At 44.5% G+C, this 27,586-nt stretch overlaps 1 protein-coding gene across 1 annotated transcript in view; it reads left to right on the forward strand.

Annotated features, from left to right (window-relative positions):
* The window catches only part of LOC111861277, a 41,569-nt gene extending 17,949 nt beyond the window's left edge, over positions 1 to 23,620 (forward strand). Inside the window, exons 3-6 of the mRNA XM_023845711.2 lie at positions 9,286 to 9,421; positions 12,623 to 12,832; positions 18,692 to 18,925; positions 22,583 to 23,620. Of these exons, the coding sequence (XP_023701479.1) occupies positions 9,286 to 9,421; positions 12,623 to 12,832; positions 18,692 to 18,925; positions 22,583 to 23,000 (998 nt within the window). The 3' untranslated portion in view covers positions 23,001 to 23,620. The remainder of the gene's footprint in view (positions 1 to 9,285; positions 9,422 to 12,622; positions 12,833 to 18,691; positions 18,926 to 22,582) is intronic.
* Positions 23,621 to 27,586: the final 3,966 nt, after the last annotated feature.

The following is a 27,586-nucleotide window of genomic DNA, read 5'->3' on the forward strand; positions in this document are numbered from 1 at the left end:
AAAGTCAAAGTTACTTTACGCCTTGCAGTTTACCGCCAATCAATTCATCTTGGAGTCAGGCCCCATGAGACCCACGACGAGAGATTTTTTCCAATTGAATTCTTGCGGTAATAGTCCTTCTGTAACATCCTCTCTGACGAGAAGATGGATTTGTCTTTTATGAATACGCTTGGCCGTTCGTCAAGAGTACTATATTAGTCCTCGTTATATAGCCTCGGCACGGTCCACACAAGAAACGTCTGTTCCATTGTTGCGTGTTCTCTCGTTGCCGGGGAAACTTGTCCACAGAGCTGTTCCCTATCAACGGTTTTTGTACTGTTCCATGTTCACACAACTGTTACTTGGCAATACGTCTATATGTCATTAACATACCAGTTGTCTAGTATATAGGACTGTTGTTATCTGCTGAGGTTCTGTTAATACTTTTATTTTACCTGCAAGTTCAGTGTATGTAGTACTTTTGGGGCTAGTAGGATTACTGTCATAGTGTTATCTATGTTTCTATGCCTGTATTCAATGTTTAAAATGTTATGCATATACAGGGTGTTTGACGACTTTAGGGCATAACTGCAGGAGGTGATTTCCTAGGTCTTTGTGATCAAAAAAGTTCATATAACATGTGTCTGATTTTGGACGGTTACGGAGTTATGACCGTTTTAAACTCAGAATAGAAGGTAACGATTACTGACAAACGGAACAAAATAATAAACCAGCATAATACATGATATATTTAAAGTATAAATGTAAAGTTAACTTCGTGAAATTACCTTTAATTTGAATTGATTGGTGCTTAAAGCTGATTTTCGAAAATGCCACCGCCGGCCGCAACACAGGCTGCCGCTCGGTTGTGAACCGCGCCGGACATACCAACCCACCCCGCCTTAGGTAGCTCTCAAGTGTCGAGATAACGAGAACGCTCTGTCTGTAGCTAGCTAAAAATAGCGACCTGCCAGATGACAGACGCGGTACACACGAGGGCGTGTACGGTAATGGAAAGACGGTCATAACTCCGTAACCGTCCAAAATCGGACACATGTTTATATGAACTGTTTTGATCACAAAGACATAGGAGATCACCTCCTGCAGTTATGCCCTAAAGTCGTGAAACACCCTGTATAGGTACGTCTTTGTTGTGTCTGTCACCTGTATATGTTCTGCATATCTTTGCTGAAGGGTCGTCCTTTTTGGCCTGTTTATTGTTGGGGACAATCAGGATATTTTAGCCTGAACATGCCACTATTCTCGTATTTATTGCTCTTGTATTGCTTTTCTTCTAAATCTTTGCGTAAGAAGTTGAATGTTCTGAAGGCTATTTTCATGCTGATCTCTTTGAAAATGTTTGTGACTTGTTCGGTATTTTTCTGAATGTTAATATGGTCCATCTTTTCTGGTCATGGTCGTTTTGTTGAGGTTTTTATCTTTTCTCTTGCTGTATTGTTTGTGTTTCAGGGACTTGTCTATTCGGTGGTAGTTAGACGTTCGATTTTGTTCGGTGACGGTGGCGCAAATGGAGATCGTGCCGTCAGGGAGAGGCAGAATGTCTGCAATACGCCAATCCGTTCTCTGCTGACGAAATATACTTAAACTACTTCTATTCATATGTCTATCTCGGTCAAGTGACAGCAAACAGTTTCGAAATGGACGCTTAAAATTGTCTGAGAAGGACGAAGGCATGCAGCTACATGATCTGTTTGGTATTTCGTAACGCGGAAACTGAAGTAACCATGACGACGCTTGGGGCGTTGTGAAAGTTGTTAATTTCTTTTGACACCAGAAGGCACTTGCTCTGGTAGGTAGCAAGTGACATTTGTAGCTTGACCCCAATGTTTCATCAGATGAAGCCCTGTGAACGTAGCTAAGAGTTGAAGTACTTTCTGTGTCAAGACAGATTTCTTTTCAGTTGAGGCTCGCCAGAACCGTCCAACATTGGAAGAGGAATCTCGAACCGAGGGTTACACAATTTGTCCTGAAGTTATTAACCCCTTCAATACTGTTTCTTGTTCAAGCAACGCTATTATCAATATTCAGATGTATGTAGTAGACGCCAGCTCACGCTAGAGGAACTGTCCAGTTCTGTGCACTGGTCCGTGGGGTCAAATTCAGTTTGCAGCAGCAGCTATTAACGCCATCCTACAGCATCTTATCACGTTACAGGTGTTCGGCCTGCCACTGGGATTCAAACCTAGGCCTACAAATTATGATTCTAACAACAAACAGAACAGTAGTTTTAATTTACTATTTGCTTATGTAAGATTTGAGGTTTTCACGCCGGTGACTATGAAGATGGTAGTCTTCTGAGTTATGGCGCCGTGTAGATATTGTGTTAGCCGACGTATCGCCTCCATCTTCAGGGTAGAAGAAAAAAGAAGAAAATCCGCAAGTGAAGAACCAGCGTGAGCAGGTGCAAATAGACTAATGTCTAGCTGGTTCTTCGCTTGCGGATTTTCTTCTTTTTTCTTCTACCCTGAATATGGAGGCGATACGTTCCTCCGAAACGCCGGTTAACACAATATCTACACGGCACCACATCCCAGAAGATGGCCTTCTTCATAGTCACNTCTTATTTTAATGCGTTGTCAGTAACTCAGTCTACAGAGCGTCAAGTAACTGGATGATAGTCAATAACTGAAAACGATGACAAAGCAAGTGGCCGTAGCCGAATCATTGATGTGGAGTGACTGAGAGAAACAACGAGGAACGCCAATCAGTGCAGTAGGTGCCTCGGTGGGAAATAAAGACGGAGAACGTACCTTCTTGGGAAAGTTCAGACGTCCAGACGGGCCAAGAAATTGCTCGAACCCGAAGTTCAACAATGTGAAGGATATTCTGGGATATAACGTTATGTGGTTAGGCGAGAGTCAAATGACGTTTCGAAGGAACATATAACTTCTGTCTTCAGGACCAAGGAGTAACGCAAGTAAAAAAATCAGCATGTAGTAGACAGCAAGCAGAGCGCCGTGTTACTAAGGCGCTCCAAATGGGGGACGTGTAAAATATAGTTACGGGTTGTTAGTCTTCCGCCCCGCCCCCCTATCTGAGGGGGGGGCACCAGTTGTTTGTTGCCTGCGACACTTTAAGCCGCCCTTCATAGATGCAGGCCGTGACAAGTGTGCCCTACTAACAGAGATTGTTTCAATACTCGTTTAATTCAAGTAGTATGTTCCAAGGTATGAAGGTAGGACGAAATCTTGTGCACTATTCGAGATGTGGGGGTATCACGTCGCGATTGCTCTAATTTTACTTTTCTACCCTGAAGATGGAAGTAGCATATACCTCCGAAGCGCCGGTAACGATTTACTCTTTTCTAAATACACAGGCAGTATATTCCTCCGAGAAGTCCGTAACATTCTACTTTGTGTTCTACCCTCCGAAATGATCTCCTTAGGCTTCTTCCTTGAAGATGGAGGCATAAGTCCCTCTGAAATGTCGATAACGATCTACTTACGCTTATACCCTGAGGGTAGAGGCGTAAGTCTCAGTGAAACATCGGGAACAATATACTTAGTCTTCTACCCTCCGAAATTATCTCCTTAGTCTTCTGCCTTGAACATGGAGGCGGCACGTGCCTTCGAAACGACGCCAACAATCAGCTTAGTAAGGCTGCGTGTTCCAATGGAAACGAATCTCGCGCATTGCTGTTCCAGGCACTGGCTGTACTGGGGGGGGGAGAGTAGTGGGGCGAGTCTGCGCGACAGGAAGGGCAATAAATTATTACAATTTTTCTTCATACTGCGCACGCAGTCCGATTGAAGTGCGGACGGAAGGTGTTAGTATGTTCTGCCGGCGTGCCTATCGCCGCCATCTGCTGTAGGTCGGCTAATTGGCACGCTTGCTCGACAAGGCAATAATCGCAGGCCGATCGCAGCACTCGGTGAATAACAACTAGCTGGATGCGACACCATCATTATGCTGGCACATTCTGCCGTTTGCCGGCTCCTTCCGTTACAACGGGGGTTTGGATTGATGACTCAGTTTATTAGACACTTTGATATAACGCGCCGTTACACTTTATAGTTTACTGTTACGCAAACACACTAGTGTCCACAGTCACGTCTTCACTGCCGTTGCTTGGTAGCGGCTTTCAACGGTGGACGTTCCTCTTCCTGTGGGTTCCCGAACTGTCCCCGGCCTCGGCTACTAGCTTCTAAAAGTGACAGTTCACAGCGAGTGAACCACAGCGGTCCTCAACTGAAGTCAGAGTCAAAGTCAAAGGTACGTTACGACTGAACTGTCAGGCGGCCTATCTGTCTTTGTGTCAAGCCCCCATCTAGGGCCCAAAACTCAATTTTTGCTAGTCAGAGAGTTGAGGGTTTGTTGAAGTGGGGCGCCCTCTCTGACGAGAGGACAGGTCTGTCGTTTACTATTGCTGCTGGTCCTCACCAGAGCAGTCATTCTCGGGTTCGAGTCCCGCAGGACTCATGACTATATTTTACTGTCTCAGATTCGAGATTCCCCTAACCTGGAGGAAGAGGGTGGCCCAGTTGTAGCTCTAGGCACTGGGTTCTCTTTTTATCGCCTCCTACGACTCGGAGGGCTGCGGTGGAGGTTCTCGAATCCGCCTCCACGCGGGGATTGAGGCTCAAATTCAAAGTTACTTTACAACTGGCGGTTTACCGCAAATCAGTTCGTCTTGGCGCCAAGCCCTCGAGACTGGCGGCCAGAGATTTCTTTCAACTAAATTCTTGCGGTCATAGTCCTTACGTAAGGTCTTCTCTGACGAGAAGGTGGAATTGTCTGTTATGAATAGGCTTCGCATCTTTCAAGTGTACGTATCGCAGATATAGCAGGCTACTGAAAAATCTTCTTTCTGCATTATATACAAGCCCTCTCTCAGTGAAGACTTTGCAGATCAGATCACGCCTACTTTTCATATCTTCTACTACAACGGTTGTAAGCTTGTTAAGTGATCCTGATTATAAAATCTCGGCACGGACCGAGTAGAAAACGTCTTTTCCATTACTGCTGTATTCTCTTGTTGCCGTGAAAACATGCTTGCTTAAAGAGCCGTTACTTAGCAATGGCTGTTTTATAGTTGCTTATTTCGTGGTCGCTTGCCTAGCAACGGGTCTACGTGCTACAATATGATTTGAACGCATTTTGTCTTCAAAGGGTTAAATCAAAACCTGCTTTGCCACAAAAATACAAATATTTCGGAACTTGAGAATTAGAAATGAAGACGAAAGGAGGAGACCTCGTGAGGAGCCGCAAGATGGCGTACTCCAATATCCATTTTGTTCTACACTTGGTTCCATGGAGTGGGGGTAGCTCAGTCGATATAGAGACTGGCTCCATGGAGTGGGGATAGCTCAGTCGGTATAGAGAGTGGCTCCAGGGAGTGGGGATAGCTCAGTCGGTATAGAGACTGGCTCCATGGAGTGGGGATAGCTCAATCGGTATAGAGACTGGCTCCACAGAGTGGGGATAGCTCAGTCGGTATAGAGACTGGCTCCATGGAGTGGGGATAGCTCAGTCGGTATAGAGACTGGCTCCATGGAGTGGGGATAGCTCAGTCGGTATAGAGACTGGCTCCATGGAGTGGGGATAGCTCAGTCGGTATAGAGACTGGCTCCATGGAGTGGGGATAGCTCAGTCGGTATAGAGACTGGCTCCATGGAGTGGGGATAGCTCAGTCGGTATAGAGACTGGCTCCATGGAGTGGGGATAGCTCAGTCGGTATAGAGACTGGCTCCATGGAGTGGGGATAGCTCAGTCGGTATAGAGACTGGCTCCATGGAGTGGGGATAGCTCAGTCGGTATAGAGACTGGCTCCATGGAGTGGGGATAGCTCAGTCGGTATAGAGACTGGCTCCATGGAGTGGGGATAGCTCAGTCGGTATAGAGACTGGCTCCATGGAGTGGGGATAGCTCAGTCGGTATAGAGACTGGCTCCATGGAGTGGGGATAGCTCAGTCGGTATAGAGACTGGCTCCATGGAGTGGGGATAGCTCAGTCGGTATAGAGACTGGCTCCATGGAGTGGGGATAGCTCAGTCGGTATAGAGACTGGCTCCATGGAGTGGGGATAGCTCAGTCGGTATAGAGACTGGCTCCATGGAGTGGGGATAGCTCAGTCGGTATAGAGACTGGCTCCATGGAGTGGGGATAGCTCAGTCGGTATAGAGACTGGCTCCATGGAGTGGGGATAGCTCAGTCGGTATAGAGACTGGCTCCATAGAGTGGGGATAGCTCAGTCGGTATAGAGACTGGCTCCATGGAGTGGGGATAGCTCAGTCGGTATAGAGACTGGCTCCACAGAGTGGGGATAGCTCAGTCGGTATAGAGACTGGCTCAATGGAGTGGGGATAGCTCAGTCGGTATAGAGACTGGCTCAAGAACCTCAAAGCCGGATTTGCGGCCCACCAAGCCAGAACTAATGTGATGGGGGCGTCAAGATAACCAATCCTACCTGCATCCAGTGCAGAGTTTCAAATTGAGAGGAGCCACGCCTTCACTCTTCCCATACGTCTGCATGGAGTTCGGCTTAACTCTAAACATTACCTACTTCTTGTGTAGCACGACGGACCAGTGTGGTCCAAGAACTCCTATTGGCCGAGTTTCGGAATCTGTATATAGATATTTGGTAGGACTCCTTGGGTGGGCGATCGGCCCGTCGCAAGGCATCTACCTACAAAGTAGCTAACTCCATTGAGTTGAGTACTTTTTGAGAAGAAGGCAATCGAACAGTTACTTAGGTCCCTATCCTGAGCAAGATCAATCCAGTCTATAACACCCCAGCCTATCTTTCTAAGATTCATTTTAAAATTATCTTCGTACCTACGTCTATGTCTTCCCAGTGGTCTCTTTCCTTCTGGATAGCTAACTCAATTTAAACATATTCCTCCTCTCTTTTTGCGCTTTACATGCCATGCTCATCCAGATGAAGCCATTGGATTTTTCAATTGACTTACTTCTAACAGAATAGGGTACCGGGAGTCTTTCTCGGGGTAAAGGGCGGCCGACCGGTGCGTAAGGTTGACAATCTCACCGCCATGTGTGAGCTGACTGTCTAGAGAATGAGTGAACCTCGACGTCTCACAACTCCATGAGCCTTCACTGCCTGTTATAAGGATAGCTTTGCCTTTTTCAATACCGAATGTATGACGCTCAAAATGCACGCACACAAAAGGGGCACTTCTCCGTCTCACCCAGAGCGGTCGAAAATCAAACGGGCTGTGATTTATGTTCTCTTTGTATGTAAATTCTTGCATAAAAATACTTTTAAATCTCTCCTTTGAAGTATTTTCTTGTTATTGATGTAAAGTTCTCCTTTCTTAATGAGACAATAACAAGAACAGACTGGATTTGAGGTCTTTAAAACGGTGGCTATGAAGAGTACGCTCTTATGGGTTGAAATGCCACGGTACAAGTCCACCGACGTTTCGGAGAAATGTATAGCCTCCATCTTCATGGTAGAAGAGTAAATCAGGCAAGAAACCAGCAGAAGCAGATGACAAGCTCATCTTAGTTTGCCGTGTGTTACTGCTGCCATTTCTGTAAGTGCCCTGTGGATTAACTTACGAAATATTTGAGGGTTTCCATGAAAACTATGCCTTCGACTACGAGACCTAGGGTCCTCACAGTGCTTACTATGAAAAGTACCATAATCCCGGACGTGAAGCTGTCTAGTCTGGTATAATTTTTCCGAGTTTTCGGAGGCAGGCGCTGTATCGCTGTATGCATCATCTGGATTGAAACGTAAGCTATGAAATTCTATCTCCAGTACATTAACATCCAGCCAAATGAGATATCCGAAACGGCAAACAACGCATTTGTATAATACCTTGAAACGTCGCTAATCCGGTTACAGTAGGTTCGGATCGAAGTTTGAAAATTTTAAAATGCTCTTCACAGTTGAGTACATACTTTAGAAGGCAGATGAGTCACTTGTGTGTTGAGACAAAACTTGACAGTCTCTTCAAACCTACATTATTACTTTCAAAAAAAAAAAAGTACAGCTTCTGAGTGTTCTATCGCTGAATAAATGTACTGTCTTTTTATTACAGATTTTAAATAAAGGCTCTACAGTGACATTTCCTTTTTGTATTTATTTTCAGCATCACTACTTCTACCATTAAACTTTACATTTATTTGTGTTCTTAGTTGTTTTGTCTTTTAGAGCTATCATTTACTCTACTAATCCGGATTATCGCCTAATCCTGATGATTTTCCCCACCAATTTATTCTGGATTAGCGAAGGCTTACTGTACTCACCTACCAGGCTATAAGGTGTCTTCACAATACGAACATGCAGTACTGTCCTCTGCATTTACAGCGCTTTGTTTAAACAACAGACAGTAATGTTGTGTACGCGAAAGTCGTGCATTATTTTCATGTCAGGCCAAGAAAGCATTTGTCGTTCTTGTTAGAGTACATAAATGCATCGTAAAAGATAAAAAAAGGTAAAGTTATCCCTGTGACAGGCCCTGGATATCCCATAGGGTTGTGAGACGTCGAGGCTCCCACATTTTCTAGAGAATCGGCTTACAGATGGCTGTAAGATTGTCAGACTTACGCGCCAGCCGCCCTTTACCCCAGGAAGATTCCTGGTACTTATTTCTGTTAGAGGCTGAGTGACATAGTGCGGTTGGAAGGATTAGGTCAATTGAAAAATCCAATTTCCCTCATCGGGAATCGAATCTGCTACCTTCCGACTTGTAGTATAGTGCCTCAACAAACTACGCTACCGCATGCCCCCAAAATACATCGCAGTAGTATTGAAATGGCTTGTTAAGAAATAGATCGTGAGGCCATGAAGTGGATTAAACTGGACTAGGATAGGGTATAATACCGGCCTGTTGTAAACCTTGGGGTTTATATCTTCTGTGACATAACGCTGTGTAGTCCGTTGAAAGTCAACCGACGCTTCGAAGAAACATATCACCCCCATCTTCAGGGTCTAATAAGCCGAACAAGACACCAGCGTGAAAGCAGGTTCCAAGCCAAGGAAAATGGAAGTAATATGTTCCTCCGAAACATCGGCTCACTTTCAGTGGACTACACCGCATTATATCCCTGAAGTACTCTTAGCAACTCATGGCGTCAGTAAGTTCATTGGTTATTTGGTTCTTAAGTAGGAAAGGAAAACTTTTACATTCTCAGGTATGCTTCGGCACATTTTTCTCACTTTCACCTCTGACGTCACCGTACATGGAATGCTTAAAGTTCAATACGAAATTGCCCGTCGTATGTAACATAATTTGCTAATAGATGGCGGATAACAATATTATGACGTAATGAGATCTATTCCCAACAGATGGCGAAAATTTATATCCCTAATTTCCTACAGATGGCAGTAGTTCCAAGTCAACGTTGAGTGTGACTGATGAGTTGAAGTTCCTACTAGCAGATGGCGCGCTTGCTGTTGCCAACTCTAATCACACCATCGAGTTACCGCCATGGTTTGATTGGGACAAGTTTCGGAGGTAAGTCCTATATGAGTATAAACCGTAGCCTTCTGCATGCATTGCATTAATGGCAATACATACACTGACCTTCTCCATGCCGTATTTCATTGTATTATTTTGTTACTTCATCACCATTGTGAAGCGTCCTGTATTAGATGCCAAAAATATTTCCTTTATTGATACTGTCGGGTAGAGGCCTGATGCTCACTTTCGTGGACGAAATACTTGGAAAGAGTTACAACTGAACAATAAATGTGTCATCCACTTGAATCACTGAAAGGGCCTCTTGACTGATAAGATGCTGCCTATTCACAAAAACTGCAAAGCAAAGTTATTAGTAGCTAAACACGAAAAGATTATTTCAACCGACCTGTATGTTAAAGGTAAATAGAGAAAAGGTAAAGCTATCCCTGTAACAAGCCGTGGAGGCAGTAGGTTGAGAGACGCCGAGGCTCCCATATTTTCTAGACAGTCGGCTCACAGATGGCGGTGTTATTGTCAGCCTTTTGAACACAATTACAGTAAGCTCTTGCTAATCTGGATTAATTAGGGGGAGGTCATCTGGATTAACTGACCAGTGATAGACCAAAAAAAAGAACTTAGAAAACAAACTAATGCAAATTTTAATTATGTAGGTAGTGTTGATGAATGTAATTAAAAAAATCACTGCAACAATTTCTTCCTCTGTCAGAAGCTGAAATCCAGGGTCTCCTTCATCCAAATCGAGCGCTTTTCGGGTACTTTCTCGCGTGGTTTCAATCTCTCCAGCTGCCCTCAACTCAGTCTAGAAGTCCTCTTGCTCCTAAACCTCACGTGTCTTTTCAAATACGTACTCAACTGTGAACAGAATTTTTCATTCTTCATATTTCGAACCGGAATATCAGACATCCGCATATGAGACTTCCACGGACTACTCTATACACCTGAGAAATTTGTTTTTTGCCGTTGACGGTGCTGAATTGAGTAACAAGTTGGTGTCGTACAGGACGGATCATAAAGTGTCTGTTATCAAAGCAAAAGTCTGCTGTTAATGTAACCATCCAAGTGTAAGTGAGCTTCATCGGAGAACGAGGTGACACTAGAGACACCCGGATTTCCCTCCAGTAGCGCTCCGAGCTCCCTCGCAAAAGCGTAACCTATCGCTCCGCTGCGTTCTACACGGAAACGACGTCAAGCCATGATGACAGATCTCCCGTCTGTTATGCTTAACGTCTAGCAGTTTCTCCTGGACTTCCTATTATACCGTCCCGTGTTACACCGACAGTTCTTTCCGTACGAACAAATGCACTGCGTTTACGTCCCTCCGCGTGTTAGCACGCACGCACACACACACACACACACTTCATGTTTCTTTATACTGTGGCACGTAGACCAGTTTCTAGGCAGCGACCACGAAATATGCAGCCTATACACTGGCCGTTGTTAGCCATCGGCTCTGTAAAAACGGACGTTGCTAGGAAATGGTCACAACAGATTCGTAACAAGCAACAATAGAGTAATTTGAAACGGTGTTCTCTACGAGGCCTTTGCGATAGCTGCGTGACACAACAGTAGAACTGTAGAGAGAGGTATTTTCTGTGCAATCCGTGCCAAGGTGTTATAAAGCAGGACAAGTCTAACGTTTAGTGAGTTGTTAGACAGTCGTCAGCCAGTAAGGACGTGAACACTGAAGCTACGGCGTTCGAAGCCGTTACTAGGCGACAGGCGGTGAAGGTACAGCAGACTGAGAAGGCTTAATGTGTGCTGTATTGAACTGCAGTGTGTGTCAATTAGCGATAGCGCTATAGTTACTTGTAGTTACGTTCTGTAAGTGTTCAGTACTTCCAATTACAAATCCAAACCCCGTCTATAATCACTCATACACCTGACAATACTGTCTAACAGGCCGGTAGAGTGTATCTCTCGACAGAACGTCAGGCATGCAGAACTCTCGGGTATACTGCCTATCCACAGTAACACAAGAATTACTAGAAGAGTAAAGGATGTTGATAACAAATTTCACAAGCGTGTAGAACGACGAGTGAAGGTTTGATACGGTTGCGATGGCAATTTGAATGGGTCAGATAATAAATGAAACCATTAAATGAGAGACTGATGAGTGAGTTCTCACGTACATCTCTCTCCGAATCGTCTGCAGACTTTCGACGGACCACGCGTCGTTATATTGCAGAGGACAGAACTCTTCACAACCACCGCTGCGATAACCTAAACTCCAACAACCAGAGAATGATTTACGCGTGTTCAGATCTAGGGGGCCGTGGAGTCAAGCAGTGAGGAGTCCTGTGGCCAAAATGGCGGTGTGACAGTTACGTTCTTCGTGATAAATACGACTCAATTAATCCAGGACTTTTCAAAATTTACGATACCGCAATCCCATAAAGCAATAATTGCATTTATATAATCCCCCACTCTCCAGTCCCTGCCGATCGCCGAGACATGTACTTCTGCGCACTGTTGCAGGTCCCTGTCAGGCTGTACGGTGACAGCAGGAACCTAAATAGCTTTACAGCCTCTGTACACCTACAGTAAGCTATAAAATGTTCCTCTGCAGTCACGGAAAGTTCAGTTCTACACACTGTTGCAGGTCCCTATCAGTCTGTACGGTGACAGCAGGAACCTAAATAGCTTTACAGTCTCTCTACACTTACATAAGATCGGGGGCACGCATAGTGTAGTTGGCTGAGGCACTATACTACAAACCGGGAGGTCGCAGGTTCCGTTCCCGATGAGGTCAGTGGATTTTTAAATTTACGTAAAACTTCCAACCGCACTATGGTCCTGGATCGACTCAGCCTCTAGCAGATATGAGTACCAGGAATCTTCCGGGGGGTAAATGGCGGACGGCGCGTGAGGCCGACAACCTTACTGCCATCTGTGAGCCGAATGTTGGAACCTCAACGTCTCACAACCTTATGGGCCTCCACGGTCTTTTAACAGGGATAGCTTTACTTACTTTAACCTATATTGAATCTTATTGACTTAATTAACTCGCAGAACTATGCATGGGTACATCTGTGTTTTAAACAATTGCTCAGGTGTCTGGTATAGAGGGTCGCGACCTCCAGGAGAGGGGTTGGGGTCACCGCACGCAGTTTCAGAAGTGATTAACCGCAAATGACCGAACAACTGCAGTACGGCAGAATTTGTTGCTTTGTTTTTTCTTTCATCCCTCCCTCCCTCTTACGAAGCAATAACCCGTTCGTTGCGTCACATTACCAGGGGCCAGCAGTACTTCCACAACAACTACTTCGCGCTGTTTGTTGCCAAGCTGTGCGGGTTGCTCACCATCCTGGCGATTCCCAGCATTCAGCGCGTGCTCAGGCTCACTCGCCAGTCCAGCGAGCCTCTGACAGCGTTCAGGCGCTATGTGGCAACCCTCACACATATGCTTGAGTGGTACGAAGGTGATCTACTGGAGCCTACGTCCAGGTAGGCCGACACTCGTCTGTAACGTTCAACATGTCAGCTTTGTACATCTTCAAAACGTGGTACCGATGGATCTGATTCAACATTTTTACGTTTAAGACCAGGTTCCATTTTAACGCAATTTCACAACGCTACTGAGGTAAAGGTAAAGTTGTCTCTGTGCTTAACCACTAGGCCATGAAAGCGTATGAGGGACTGGATGTGTAGATCCACATTTTCCTGACCTCAGAACTATTTGGAGGTGAGTGGTCATCTTCATGCACTTGTCGCTTCACCCCCGGAGAAGAAGCCCCCGGTACCCATAGGGTATGAGGTTGGGTGGACCCAAGAGCCGGTCTGGACGACGCGGAGAAGAGAAAATTCTTGGCCCTACCAGGACTCGAACTCTGACCCCTTGGTCGTCCAGCTTGTAGCCAGTCGCTATACCGACTGCGCTATCCCGGCTCCTACTCTGCTGAAGTCATATTAAATTCACAGCTACCTTCCGTATCTGAAAGCCGTCTCCTCGATGTCTTCGCCAAGGACGAACTTGGCAGGGCATGTAGCAAGCATGGGGAGAAGAAGAATGCATACAGGATATTGGTGGGAAAGCCAGAAGGAAAGAGACCACTAGCAAGACATATATGTAGGTAGGAGGACAATACAATAAAACCTCGCTAACCCGGATTAATGAAGCAAAACATAGCCCTTAAAGAAAAGAATCTTAGCAATTTCTTCCTCTGTAAGAATATGAAATCCGGGCTCTCCTTCATCCAGCTCGAGCCAGTCTTTTTTTTTTCTTGAGTAGTTTCAGTCTCTCCAGCTGTCCTGAACACAGTCAGAAATTCCTCTTACTCTAATCCCTTTTGCTTCTAAATGCCAAAGTATGTACTCAACTGTGAACAGAACTGTTAACTTTTCCTACTTCGATCCGGATTATCCAGCATTAGGATTAATTGTAACCGGATTAGCAAAGGTTAACTGTATTAAGACGAATTTTAGAGAGATGGGATGGGGTGGTGTGGACTGGACTGATCTGGCTCAGGATAGGGACCAGTTGAGGGCTCTCGTGAACACGATAAACACCTTCGGGTTCTATAAAATTTTTGGAAATTCTTGAGGAGCTACGCAACTAGCGGCTTCTCAAGAAGGGCTCAGCTCCATGAAGTTAGTTCCATTTAACATCCATAATCATTTGTACAAGGAAACATCACATAGAGCATGGCCCAATCGTTTGATCTTAAGATCGTTCACAACTCTGCTGATGGCATATTGAAATTCCGTCTCTCTCTCTCTCTCTCTCTGTACTCATGAAAGAGACCGATAACCGTTGAATGGATTTCAATAACATGTGATGTTAGAGAATTCTACTAAAATACATTAGTGCGTTCCAGTTTTGATTAAACGGGGACATAAATTATGGACACTTTATGTGACGACATGCGTGAATTTGTCCTCGTATCTCGAGATCAAATCGTTGCATATTTATCGAAGCGAGAAGAGTTTTGAGCAAAGGTTGTGGGGGAAAACGGCGCACTCATTGTAGGTCCAATACGGATTACAAGGTACGAGTCTTTAAATAGGTCTCAAATGGATACAGAGCGAAAAATATATGATATTCACACATGGAAAAAGTTTATTTCTCGACATATCCCCCACCAACATCGTTACATATGTCCCATCGTTTTACCGGTGCGTCGAAACCCGCAGCATAGAAGTCTTTTGACTGTTGTCTCAGCCACTTTCGCACTTCCATTTCATCATCTGCGACTTTCGAACGTACTTGAGAGAATTTCTCGATCCAGCTGTGAACCGATTTACACGAAAAACTCTTCCCACCGTAAACAGAAAAAAAAAAAACTTTATGAATATCTTTGCACTGAGTTCCCTTGTCCACAAAAATCGAACAATAGAACGTCGACCTTCGGTAGGATACTCCTCAATTACGGTCGCCATTTTGACTACTAAAACCAGTCTCTCTGAACATGTGTATGCGCGTCTGCTACGTAAACTGTCACGAGGCTCGAATGTGCTGCCACCTAGTGACACACACAGAAAACGTATTACGTCCATTACAGCTGCTTTACTTCCATTTGCGATCTATTTACTGATCCTTCCTCGTAGTTAAGCAAGAGTTGTTACGCTAAGTAAAGATATTCCCGTACTTAATCATGCAATTAAGCACCAAGCCATGAAGACGTAAGGGGGAGTGGAGGTATAGCTCCATTATTCTTGACCTCGGCACTAGATGGAGGTGTGTGGTCAGCTTCACGCCCCACTTTACCTCTAGGGATGTAATCCCCGGCACCACCCTGGATAGTAGACTGGCTGATCCCCAGAGCCAGTGTGGATGCTATGGAGGACAGTCTCTTACTCTTGTCGGGAATCGAACACCGGTCGTCCATCCCATAGCCTAATCGCTATGTCGACTGAGCTGTACGAACATTTTTACTAACTTTACATATCAAGAATCATCAGCGGTCTCGCAAACACACCCGAAGATTGCCGAAGTTTCTCGTTCTGCATTTACAGGTCTACAGGTTCGATAACTGAAATGTAACTTCATACAAGAGCAGAGGCACTTCCTACAGCTTATCTGAATTAGTGCTTGAAATGAAGTCCGGTAGAAGTTCATGGGTGTTTCGGAGTAACGTACTGCTACTATCTTCGAGGTCGAAGAATAAGCGAATCAGCTAGCAAGACGAAAGAAACAACCAGAGAGAAAGAATTCAACGAGCAGGTTATCTTAAGCGGCAACTCTTCTGATTTACATTCGGGAGGTGCCCAGTTCGAAACTCGGCGGCTGCTCATCTTCATAGTTTTCCTCAGTTCGTCCATGCAAATGCAGGGATGTAAGCTAACTTGAGCCTAAACTGGTTCCCTTCACTTCCCTGCTACTTGCTCTTCATTAAGCATTGCCGTAGCCACAGCTACACAGCCTGCGTTAAGGACACTGCCGACAATAATTTGATTCTTGTCTCTTTACGTGCAAACTTAACAGCGCAGAGGACACTTAAAAAGCCAGCATGAATACGTAGAAAGAAACATTAACAGAACACTAATAAAATTAAAAAAAAAGAACAATGTAGTAGAAGTATAAGTAGTAATAATAAGATACAACCATGTTAGCTGGGTCTCTTGTCATCACGGCAGGGCGCGTCCTCAGGTTGCGGATGGAGCAGACACCCTCCAGGTATGGAGGAAGGCTATGAATATATTTAATAAGTAGTCGCGGACAGCCGACAAGGGGTGATACTACGGCTGGGGTGTTGGGCGTAGGGCTAACATTTCCTCACCGTAAAAAATAAGCTTGTTACGAAAGATCACAAGAAGCCTCTGACCTAGACGGATCCCTTGGATAAACGACCTAAGCGAAAGAAAATGGATATGAAATTTTGTACTTGGAATGTTAGAATTTTGTATAGGGCAAGTTTTCTTAGGACAGTGGCGGAATAAATTTCAAAATGTAAGTTAGATTTAGCGGGAGGTCAGATGGGACTCAGGTGGTACAGAACCAGCAGGAGACTATACATTTTCCTATGGAAAGGGGACTGAGAATCATGAATTAGGTACAGGTTTTTTCGTACATAAGAGAATCATATCAGCAGTTAAGAGGGTAGAGTTCGTTAGTGATGGGATGTCGTACATAATACTAAAATGTCGCTGGTGTGATGCCATTGTGAATGTTCATGCCCCAAAAGAAGATAAAATTGGTGATTTAAAAGAGTGGTTCTATGAAGAAATAGAACATCTACTCGTATTTCTCTAAATATCATATGAAAATTTTGTTAGGAGATTTCAATGCCAAAGTAGGTAGGGAAGAAATTTTCAAACCAACAAATAGGCATGAAAGTTTACACGAAATTAGCTATTCATAGACTGCAAGAAAGCCTACGATTCAGTTAGAAGGGAAGTGTTGTACAATATTCTGATAGAGTTTGGGGTACCCACGAAACTAGTTCGGCCGATTAAAATGTGTTTAAACGAAACGTATAGTAATGTCTGTATAGGTAAATACACGTATTTGTTTGATAAATTTCCTATCCAGAATGGTCTAAAACAAGGTGATGCTTTATCGCCACGCCTTTTCAATAATGCCATTAGGAAGGACCAGGGAAACCAGGTGGAACTTAAATTAAACGGGACACATCAGCTGTTGGTCTACGCCGATGATGTGAATCTACTGGGTGATAATGTAGATACCATAAAGAAAAACATACAGACTTTAATTGACGCAAGTAAGGAGGTTTGTCTAGAAGTAAACACAGATAAAACTAAGCATATGTTGCTGTCTCGTCACCAAAATGCAGGGCAAAATTATGACATAAAGAAAGGAAACAGATCGCTGGCTTTCCATCGCGGCGGCCTGAGTTAGATCCCGGGTTTGGTCAAGTGGAATTTGTGGTGGACAAAGTGGCGCTGGGACAGGATTTCTCCGAGTACTTCGGTTTCCCTTGCCAATCTTCATTCCACCAATTGCTCCACAATGACCCTCACCTATCATCTGGGGCTGGTACAATAGGCCAGAAGTGGCCCCAGTACAAGGGACTTAGTCCCACCCCAGTAGCAATAAAAAAAATAGGAAACAGATGTTTTGAAAATGTGGCACAGTTCAGATATTTTGGAACGAGGATAACAATTCAAAACCTGATTCAGGATGAAATTAAGAGGAGACTGAACTCGGGTAATGCTTGTTACCATTCAGTCTAGTACCTTGCGTCTGTTGTCCAAAAACATAAAAATTAGAATATACAAAATGTTCAGCTTGGTCTCTGCAGACCTCAGCTAATTCTTAGAATTATAACGTCACTCTTAGAGCCGTGTGCAGAGCGTAGGACTTAATTTCGCTATTGCAAAATAACTATTTACATCAGGGTTATTCTGCCGCTTTATGCTATGACCGAAGGGCATCTTACAGTGTTTCGTGCCCTTTTAACTTAACAAAACATCATTAAACTTCATAAAACTTAAAATATAGTTACATCATTTACCGGTTTAGCGTAACTTCATTACAGATTGCAGGCAGCCTGATAGTTCAGAATTACTCTTTCTTTATTTTGTCCATCGTCCGGTTTTCTAAAGAACATAATATTTAGGAAACTGGAACCGTTTCAGTCCTCAGGTGAGCGGGTCCCTGAGAAGAATCTCGGCAATGATTGAGGTTAGCTCTTTCCGATGGACCCAACAGAGTAAGCGTTTGCCGCTCTCGACTGAGGACGGAAACAGACCAGATTTCCGTAACGTTGTGTTCTCTAGGATACCGGAAACAGACCAGATTTCCGTAACGTTGTGTTCTCTAGGATACGGGAAACAGACCAGATTTCCGTAACGTTGTGTTCTCTAGGATACCGGAAACAGACCAGGTTTCCGTAACGCTGTGTTCTCTAGGATACCGGAAACAGACCAGATTTCCGTAACGTTGTGTTCTCTAGGATACCGGAAACAGACCAGATTTCCGTAACGTTGTGTTCTCTAGGATACCGGAAACAGACCAGATTTCCGTAACGTTGTGTTCTCCAGGATACCGGAAACACACCAGGTTTCCGTAACGTTGTGTCCTCTAGGATACCGGAAACACACCAGGTTTCCGTAACGTTGTGTTCTCTAGGATATCGGAAACAGACCATGTTTCCGTAACGTTGTGTCCTCTAGGATACCGGAAACAGACCAGATTTCCGTAACGTTGTGTTCTCTAGGATACCGGAAACAGACCAGATTTCCGTAACGTTGTGTTCTCTAGGATACCGGAAACAGACCAGATTTCCGTAACGTTGTGTCCTCTAGGATACCGGACGATAGACAGAATCGTCAGAACTCTTCAGAATGTGGCAGTTGCTTATCTGCCAATGTCTCAAGCTTCGCAAATGATTTGTTTTCTTTCAGGGCCCACATGTCCCTGCTGGGGGTCAGGGCACGCCACTGCACCGCCGCACGAAAGGCTCGCAAGGCGGGATTAGGGTCCATATCTCAGCTGGACATGGCAATGACCCAGTTCGGGTTTATGGGCTTCGGGCTGCTGGCGTCAGAGAAATTGGGGCTCATCGGATCCCCTGAAGAGCAGGAGGGCTTCGTCCACTTTTGGAGAACAGTGGGCCATCTTCTGGGGATTGAGGACAGGTAACTCGAATTACGTCACAGCATTTCCCTGGTCTCTAGTGTTTCGAGAGGACCCTGTAACGGGACTTCAGTTTCTTTACGGGTTATTTGAGCGCGCTTTCACTAGAGACTATATAGCGTCGGGGGGAAATATTGTGACGTGACGGCTGAAAGCCGGAATAGTGGAGCCAGAGCTAGACGTCCGTTGATGGGCAACGGTTAATCAAACACTAGTTTCCGTTACAACAGACAGCAACGAACGAGTCGTTACCAGGTAACAAGTTGCTAAACACAGCGTTCCTGTGACAACCGACACGATAACAGAGGAACTGTTCAACGTGGTGTCCTCTAGTCAAAGTCAAAGTCAAAGTCGCATTGCGACTGACCGTCTTCTTTCTACTTATATGAGAGTTACTGTCCTGTCCATTTGGGGCGCCCTCTCTGACGAGAGGTCGGGTCTGTCATTTGTCAGTCATAGCCTGTATTATTAAGTTCATTGTCAGTATTTACATATATTTACAAATTTAATATTAATTCCTATTTCTATGTACAATATAAACAGGGCTTCTGTCAATCCAGGCTCAGTACAGCAGACTATGCCCTATTTCTAGTAGTATTCGCTACCACAGCGGTCTAGTCACTTGAACGATCATAGGTGTCTTTTATGCGGGCCGCAGCTATGCAAGAAGTAGAGATCGGCACGGACCGCGTAGAAGACATTGTTCCTCTGTTGCGTACCATTGTTGCGGAGCCAATTATTGTTGTATCGAATTGTTGCCTAGCGGACTGTGCAGAAAGCACCATCCCTCTGTTGTTTGCGGACCGCTGCTTAGCAACGGCCTCTGTACAGTCTCCTATCTCGCGCCGTCGCATAGCAACGGGTCTATATGCCACAATAATGTAATGACGTTGAACAAGATTATTTTTACACAGTGCGCAGAAAGAGCGCTACACACTCTGTTCTCAAATATTAATAATTCTGCCGGAAAATTAATTTCCCAAGGAAAGACTTCTGTCGTCAGCTGTCTCGTCATTTTCATAAGAAATTCTTCTTTTTTTTTAAGAGCTTCTCGAAACCAAGATTTTATACTTTTTCAACAATAGAGGATATTTTGAGCCTGAGAACTCGGAGGGGGGCCCCGTTCGCTGATATTCAGACGAGACAATGGACCATGAACAGATAGCTGCAATGAACAATTAGCAATTCCTTGAATTTTGCGACACTTGTGCTCCAGAAAAATGTCGCCGCGGCTGGACTCCCATCCATCAAACACGACTCTCCCTTCCCCCCTGCTTTCCTCCACCACAAACCCACACAATATTCTGACCCCCCCTTCTCCCCGTACCTCTAACGACCGGCAACCCATTCGCATTAAAGGAACAGCACCATTCATTGTCATAGATGGAATTAAAACGTAATCTCACTTCTCGAACTCACATATCACAAGAACTAGCTAAACCTGCACATTTCAGTCTTCGGTACTGCTTCTTGGTGCAGGGATTCCGTAATGTTCTCACTGGAACGTTCACTGGCAATCAGAACATTGTAAACAGGTTCTCACAGAGGTGCTTATCTTGTGAGATGTAATGCCATGTAGTATGATGAAAGTCGACCGACGTTTCGGATGGAAATGTCACCACCATTTTCAGTCAAAGCAGGTGGCAAGCGGAGCCAGCTGGTTTCTTGCTTCGCTTTTTTTTTCGACTGTGAAGATTGAGGCGACGTGTCCCTCCGAAACGTCGGGTGACTTCCAAACGGACTGCATTGCGATACATTCCAGTCGACAACTTTTCTAAATATGCTCTCTTTAACACGCATCACTGTAAAACGATAAAAGAGCTCCTTCTTCTGTCAAAGGTTGTCCTTGATACTTGACTGCAATAAATGTTTTCTCGAAACAGTCCACGAGGATAAGATTCTAAACTCACAATATTCTTCCACTTACCTTGCGGACGAGAAAGAAAGAAAAAAAAAAGTCGCTTCATTATTCCGTTCCCAAAGACAAACTGTTTTCTGGCATATCGGGACAACACAATTTCCAGCAAGAGGCAAAAATAGGTACAATCATCAACTCAGATTTCACTTCAAAATAAAACGCAACTAAACGCTTTGAAGAATTAATCTAATGCAACGACGGATAATTAATAAAAAAGAGAGACTTAAATCATCACAGTCATCAGTAGAACCTCATCCAAAACTCTTCCTAAAGATGAATAAATTATGAACTTATCACCACCTATATCACACATAACTTCAGATCAGACCAAATTATTGTCACGATTTTGGGGTGTGACTATAGACGGGGCAAGGACTCATTGAATGGATTTATTGATCACTTATACACTCACCACTCGGAACTACAAGTAATTACAGCGCTACACAGCTGCAAACACTGAGTCTTCTCCAGCCTGCATTGTCTTCAGCAATCTTTCCATAGCAACGGCTTTAACAGTGGAGATCCTTCGGCTTCCCACGCTCAGGTCCCGTAACTACACTCTCTGACTGCCCCTCAGCAAAGTCAAAGTTACTTTACGACTGGCGGTGTACCGCCAATCAGTTTGTTTTGGCGTCAAGCATGGCTGTTGTCTCGTTGTTTGTGTCGAGGTCTTTGCCTAGCAGCGGGTCTATACACCAAAGCATCATCCACAGGCTGGACTGCACCTCCAGGATCCTTATGCACACTTCAGTATACACGCTAGAGTAAAATCTTTAGGGAGTCATGTTACTTTCTGTTTCTGCCATACATTGTTAGAGTGAATCCTACTGGCAAGAAGCCTCCAGCATTGTTAGTAGGATAGCTTGCTCCGCAGAGCAGTCGCTCGAAGCAGCTCTGCAATCAGCCGTGGAGTCAGACAAGGATAGACGTGTACACAGTTCATCCGCTGTGCAAACGAGCACACATCCCCCACATCCGTGTTTGCAGCCTAACACTTTCTTTTCCGAAAGCGATCAACAGATTTCTACTAAATTTAATTTGATCTGTATTGACCCACTGTACCCTATACAGCTTAAGTGTTGTATAAGCCATCTTCACTTCATCCCTTAACAGATTTCTAAGAAGGGATCGACGTAACAAGACTGTCACAGGAAATAAATGTTCTTAAAACCCGATTGTTATACGACCTTGCTTACGCTGCTTTTTGTACCTAACGAACTACGGCAAAATACACATATACTTTGTACAATGCACTATAATTACCACAGAATTTATGGATAAAAATGGTGTATTATTATGAATCTGTATGGGGAAAGGAAAAAGGTAAAGCTACCCCTGTAACAGGCAGTGGAGGCCCATAGGGTTGTCAGACGTCGAGACTCCCACAATTTCTAGACAATCCGCTCACAGATGGTGGTTAGGCTGTCAGCTCTTTACCCCCAGGAAGACTCCTGGTACTCATTTCTGTTAGAGGCTGAGTCGACCCCAGGGCCATAATGCGGCTGGAAGGATTAGGGCAAATAAAAATCCATTGACTTCATCGGGAATTGAACTCGCGACCTTCCGGCCTGTAGCATAGTGCCTTAACCAACTACACTACCGCGTGCCCCACTCCCTAATCTGTATGGGATGGCATTTTGGCATTCAACTTGAGATACTGAGGAACACCACGAGAGCGCCAAGAGACACTGTAACTGCTACGGAAGCAGATGTTGAGGCAGGTTTGACGACTTGTTCGCAGGTTCAACATCTGCAGGTGCAATCTGCGCGAGACGAGACAGCTGTGCCAGGCGATGCTGGAACAGGTGTTTGTGCCTGCATTACGCAAACCTTCAGAGGGATTCGACCAGATGTCGCGTTCCTTGATCCAAGGTATGTGGTCCATGGTCCCTTTCCTCGACTACGACGCCTTCTTGAGCTTCACCATGCGTCTAGCAGGCGTCGAGACAACAGAAAGCAAGAACAAATCCCCACAGTCATTTCACAGCAGAGCGCTTCTTGCGTACCAGATCTTCGTGCATGAAGTGGTGCTCAGGAATTGGTTTCTGGGTTCGATATGGAGGCCTATATTAAATTTCGGTATGTGGCTTTCAGTCTTTTTGACGCAGCGACTTCCCATATTGGCCTATATACAATATGGCAAGAGAAACGTCTATTGACTAGCACTGAAACGCGATGGCTCGCACATCAGGCGAGCCATCCGACATCACGCACCACGAGTTTATACTTATGGCGTGGTTAAGAAATACTCGAGTTCCTGAACCTTTGAGTAGTGAGGGAGATGTGCACGCCTGTGTGATACGATTTTATGATTGCAGCAGGAAGTGGAGCACGCTAGTGGTCACAGCGTCCTCCAAACTTCAGTTTCTGAACTTACCTGAGACTTTTTCCGCCAGCTAGTTTTCGGTTACAAAGGAAACACAACATTTACGAATCTCCTTAGGGCATTAGGAACAACTACGGAAGTTGCCGTGGTGAGCCCACTGGGCGGAGCTAATCTGTACACCTTCCAAGGATATGAACTCAGTACAACATAATTCATATTTTTACTTAATGACGGAAACAGAACTAGCTTACGAAATGTCCTGTCTTTTAACCAAAAAACAGAAATTGCAAAATGTCCAGTATATACAAATTGCAGTAGATCATTATAAACAGAAGGTTCTGGGAAGAACTAATTGCCTACTTTCCTTGACATGAACCGCATACAAAACAACTCTTCCAACAAATCTTATATTGTGTGTGTGTATTTGTTGCCGCGGTAATGTTTTTACTGATGCGTTGCCTAGCAATAATATGGGATACACATACAGTAACACAGGCTTATGGGAGGGATTTATGAAGCACGCCTCTGAGATGGGTTCAGGTGCCAAGTTTCATAAAGATCGGTTCAGCCATTCAAAACTAAATACAAGGGATGCACACACACAGACAGCATAGATATCGCATAAACCTACTTTAATTTATCTTTCAATATACAGAAAATGGGCTAACAAGACAGCTTACCTTTCTCCTGCTCCCTAAAAAATGAAAGGAGTTTTATGACACCTGCCATTGCTCTGCAACGGATCGGTAAACACGTTCCCTCCGCAACGAATACAAACGCAACAATAGAAGAACTGTTGGAAGTGGTGTTTTCTATGCGGTCCGTGTCGAATATAATAAGTGGAGGAACACCGCGTGAAGGCGGGTTCGAAAACTTTCACTCTACCCTTGCGAGTTACAGGAGCCGACGGAAACGAAACCCAGTGCCCTAGGTATATATAAAGTAAAGTTGTCCCTGGTTTTAATCATTTAAGCAATACGCCATGAAGATATGTGTGGGAGTGAAGGTATAGCTCCACCATTCTTGACCTCGGCACTAGACGGAGGTGAATGGTCAGCTTCACGTCCCTGCTGCCTTATCCCCGCTACCCATTGGCTAGGAGGCTGGGTGCGCTCCAGAGTCCGTCTGGACGCTGTAGGACACAGAAAAATTTTGGACTGCCGGGGAATCGAGCCCGGGTCGTCCAGCCCGTAGACCGTCGCTATAACCAATGCGCTATCCTGTTATTTACTGAAAATCATTGGTATGCTTATTATATTTATTAAGTGAATTTACAATATTTTAAGTAGTACGGCATTACAAAATACGTGAAGTTATATCATTCGCTAGAACTGTACCTGTACTCGTGTGTGTTTTGTTTATGATGTAAATGTCACTGCCGTTTAAGTCTGCAAGTTATATGATTTACGTCAGATATCAGCAGGGGCTGCAGCTTGTTTACTAACACAAAGGTGTTTATGAAACAGTTATTTACACGTGGCTGTGCAAGACGGTGCAGTATACCTACACATGGTCGGGCGAATAAGTTTCGAGTCTCGTTTTTAATTTCGCGCCGGTCGATCTGGCAACACTGCTAATTGGAATGTTCGGTGACGCAACAAGACAGAGCTCACATGGAAAGTCTGGATAAGCTGCGTTCAGTATTCGTTGAACAGTAGCTCGTTAGTTCGCTGAGTCTCGTCACTTGTCCAGACGTGAAAATGGAGCGTACGGCGGAACAGAGAGTGACTGTGCATGTTTGTGTCAAACTACAGAAACGTTAGAGATGTTAGAACCAGTTTATGGCGAGTCCCCAGGCCAAAGAAGCCACGGAAGTCAAAGAACAAGATCAAAACAGTGTTTATCTGCTTTTCCGACATCAGTGGTATCATCCACTTTGAATCTGTACCCGCAGGGACCACTGTTAATCAGACGTTCTACGTGCAGGTATTGTATTGTTGCCATCAGGCGCAAGCGAGGAGAGATGTAGAGAGATCACTCACTGAATCTTCGCTTCGAGTGTCACAGCTTTCAGCAGGAAAAGACATCTCTGCCATGGACCATCCGCCGTACTCTCCTGGCTTGGCTCCAGCTGACTTCTGGCTGCTTCCAGAACTCAAAGAGTGTGCTGAAAGCAAAGCGTTTCTCGGAAGTTGGGGACATTAAGTCATCTGTGGAAAGAAATTGGCAGAGATTCCTCTTCAGGATTTTAAAAACTGTTTTCAACGATGTCAGAAGCGCCGAGTACATTATGTTCCAACCCCCATAAGTGTGTCTTTTTAGAAGGAAACAAATGTGACGTGCATAGCGTTTGTTTAACATGCAAAAACACACTGCTGAACGTTTGTCGGTTGTTTTGGGAAACATTCACAGTCTGGACTACATAGCGTGTTAGCAAGTTATTTGAAAGGAAGCAGTTATGGCTTAGGAGAGTACTCTTCTGGTATTCGCCTGGAGTGACCGCAAAGAACCAAAGGAATCTCCGTGACTACGGCCGGTGTACGACCGAGATTCGAACCAAGCATTACTCAAATACAAGTGTAGAGTGTACCGCCATGACAGCCTGTTAAGCAAGATACACTGAACTCACTTAGTTACGTGTTTCAACGGTGTTCAGATTGTGCAGCTCCATGAGGGGTAACGAAACCGTCACAATTTGCCGTACTTAAATAAACTGTGGAAAGAAGATACTGCTGTTTCTCATGTTTCAGTGTTACGGTTCGACAGTTCATAAGGAAATATGCTTTCCTGACGTGAACTAAATTTGATTGGCTCTGGTTATTGGTTCTTGTGAAGGATTGTGAAATTTCATGGTCTTCACATGTAAAAACAGAAATTTCCTCGTTTCCTTTGAAGGCTCATTTGACTGTAAAATTGTATAATATTGGTTTCCAAATTGTGATGCATCCCTCTTTGGGGGGGGGGGATGAGCGGCTGGTAGGGGACCGCGGGATATTCTGGGAAATTTATATACAGTATGCGCCAAAGATACAATACTGAAATGAAAAGACATCCTGTTGATACCACTGTCTATTCCTGTGAAGGCCCCTTGCACGACAGAACCTTTTCAAATCCTAAAGAAATTGTCCGATCACCATGTCCCTGTAGCGTTCTTGGGTGACGGTAAGAGCATTGCCTTCCTCATCCTCAATGAAATAGGGGCCTAATATACCGTGTGCTGAGACGGCACACCATAGCGTCACACGTGTACTGTGTAGCGGTTTCTGGACGATAACATATGGCTGCTCAAAACCAAGGAAGCGAGTTGTCTGGCGACCACTTCCGTACGAGCGGAAATAATACTCAACTATGAATATTTTTTTCTTTTCCGTCGAGAGACCCATTTCCAACAACTGCACAACGCAACTTCCTTTTCACTACTGGGAACACGTGCGGCTGGAGCTATGGCCCGTCGACAAACGCACATGCGCGTTCGAGATGCGCAAGTTTCAGTGCTGCAATTTTGTAGTAAAACTAGTTGATTGTAACTTTCAAAATGTCAGAGATCGGAAGTTTAATATCGTGAATATTCAAAATCCTCACAAATATTATTAACAGATAAGAATCAAATATGTGTTAAAAATGAAAATCCAAAAATTAATTTCTTTACATTAAACACAAAGTTAAGAAGGGGGAGGGGCGTGATGACGTCTTTCCTAAGCTGGGGGGGGGGTCGCATTGTACATAAAGTATGGGAAATGCCGATCTAATGAAACAGTTTGTACCAAGCAGTTGAAATGTCTCCAGTACCAAATTTTATCCACATTCACTCAGGTAGGCGGACAGCTTTAAACAGAGACATAATTGATGAGTGACGAAAGCATGACGCGCTAATCACAGCTCTGCGCAGAATACCGAGTGCGCAGCAGGATATGACTGTTTAACAAAGTGCGTGCTCTGGTTGTGTGCACTGCACTGCCGGTCCGTCTGATACAGACACTGTATCCGGGTTTCAAAGTGCGCGCGCGCACACACACACACACACACACACACACTCTCTCTCTCTCTCTTCACACCTTCAGCGGCGCCAGTGTTGAATTAAAATGATGCAATGATGATTGTCACGCAATCAGCAAATTATTAGATTATTTATTCTAGTTGATAAGACACAAAATGAATGAATTAGCACATTTTGAGAGAAAGAAAGCACACCAAGATAACCAACGAACGGAATTAGCATGCTAGTGTGCCGGGCAAACAGGGAGAGCTTATGTTGACAAATTGCATCATGTAAAACTCCAGCCCATATCAGTCGTATACTTTACTACACTCGTTGGAAACTTCGTTTTGAGCAGGACACAACACGACAAAACATGACATGACGTGAAGTTATCTGGTACCATTCCAATTGAAACGATTAGTGGATCAAGAAATTTAAAAGGCTTTACGATGAAAATTTGAAAACGGGCAAATACTTAATTATTTGGTTGCTTAAAGGAA

Source organism: Cryptotermes secundus, unplaced genomic scaffold, assembly GCF_002891405.2.
Source record: "Cryptotermes secundus unplaced genomic scaffold, Csec_1.0 scaffold104, whole genome shotgun sequence".
Taxonomy (NCBI): domain Eukaryota; kingdom Metazoa; phylum Arthropoda; class Insecta; order Blattodea; family Kalotermitidae; genus Cryptotermes; species Cryptotermes secundus.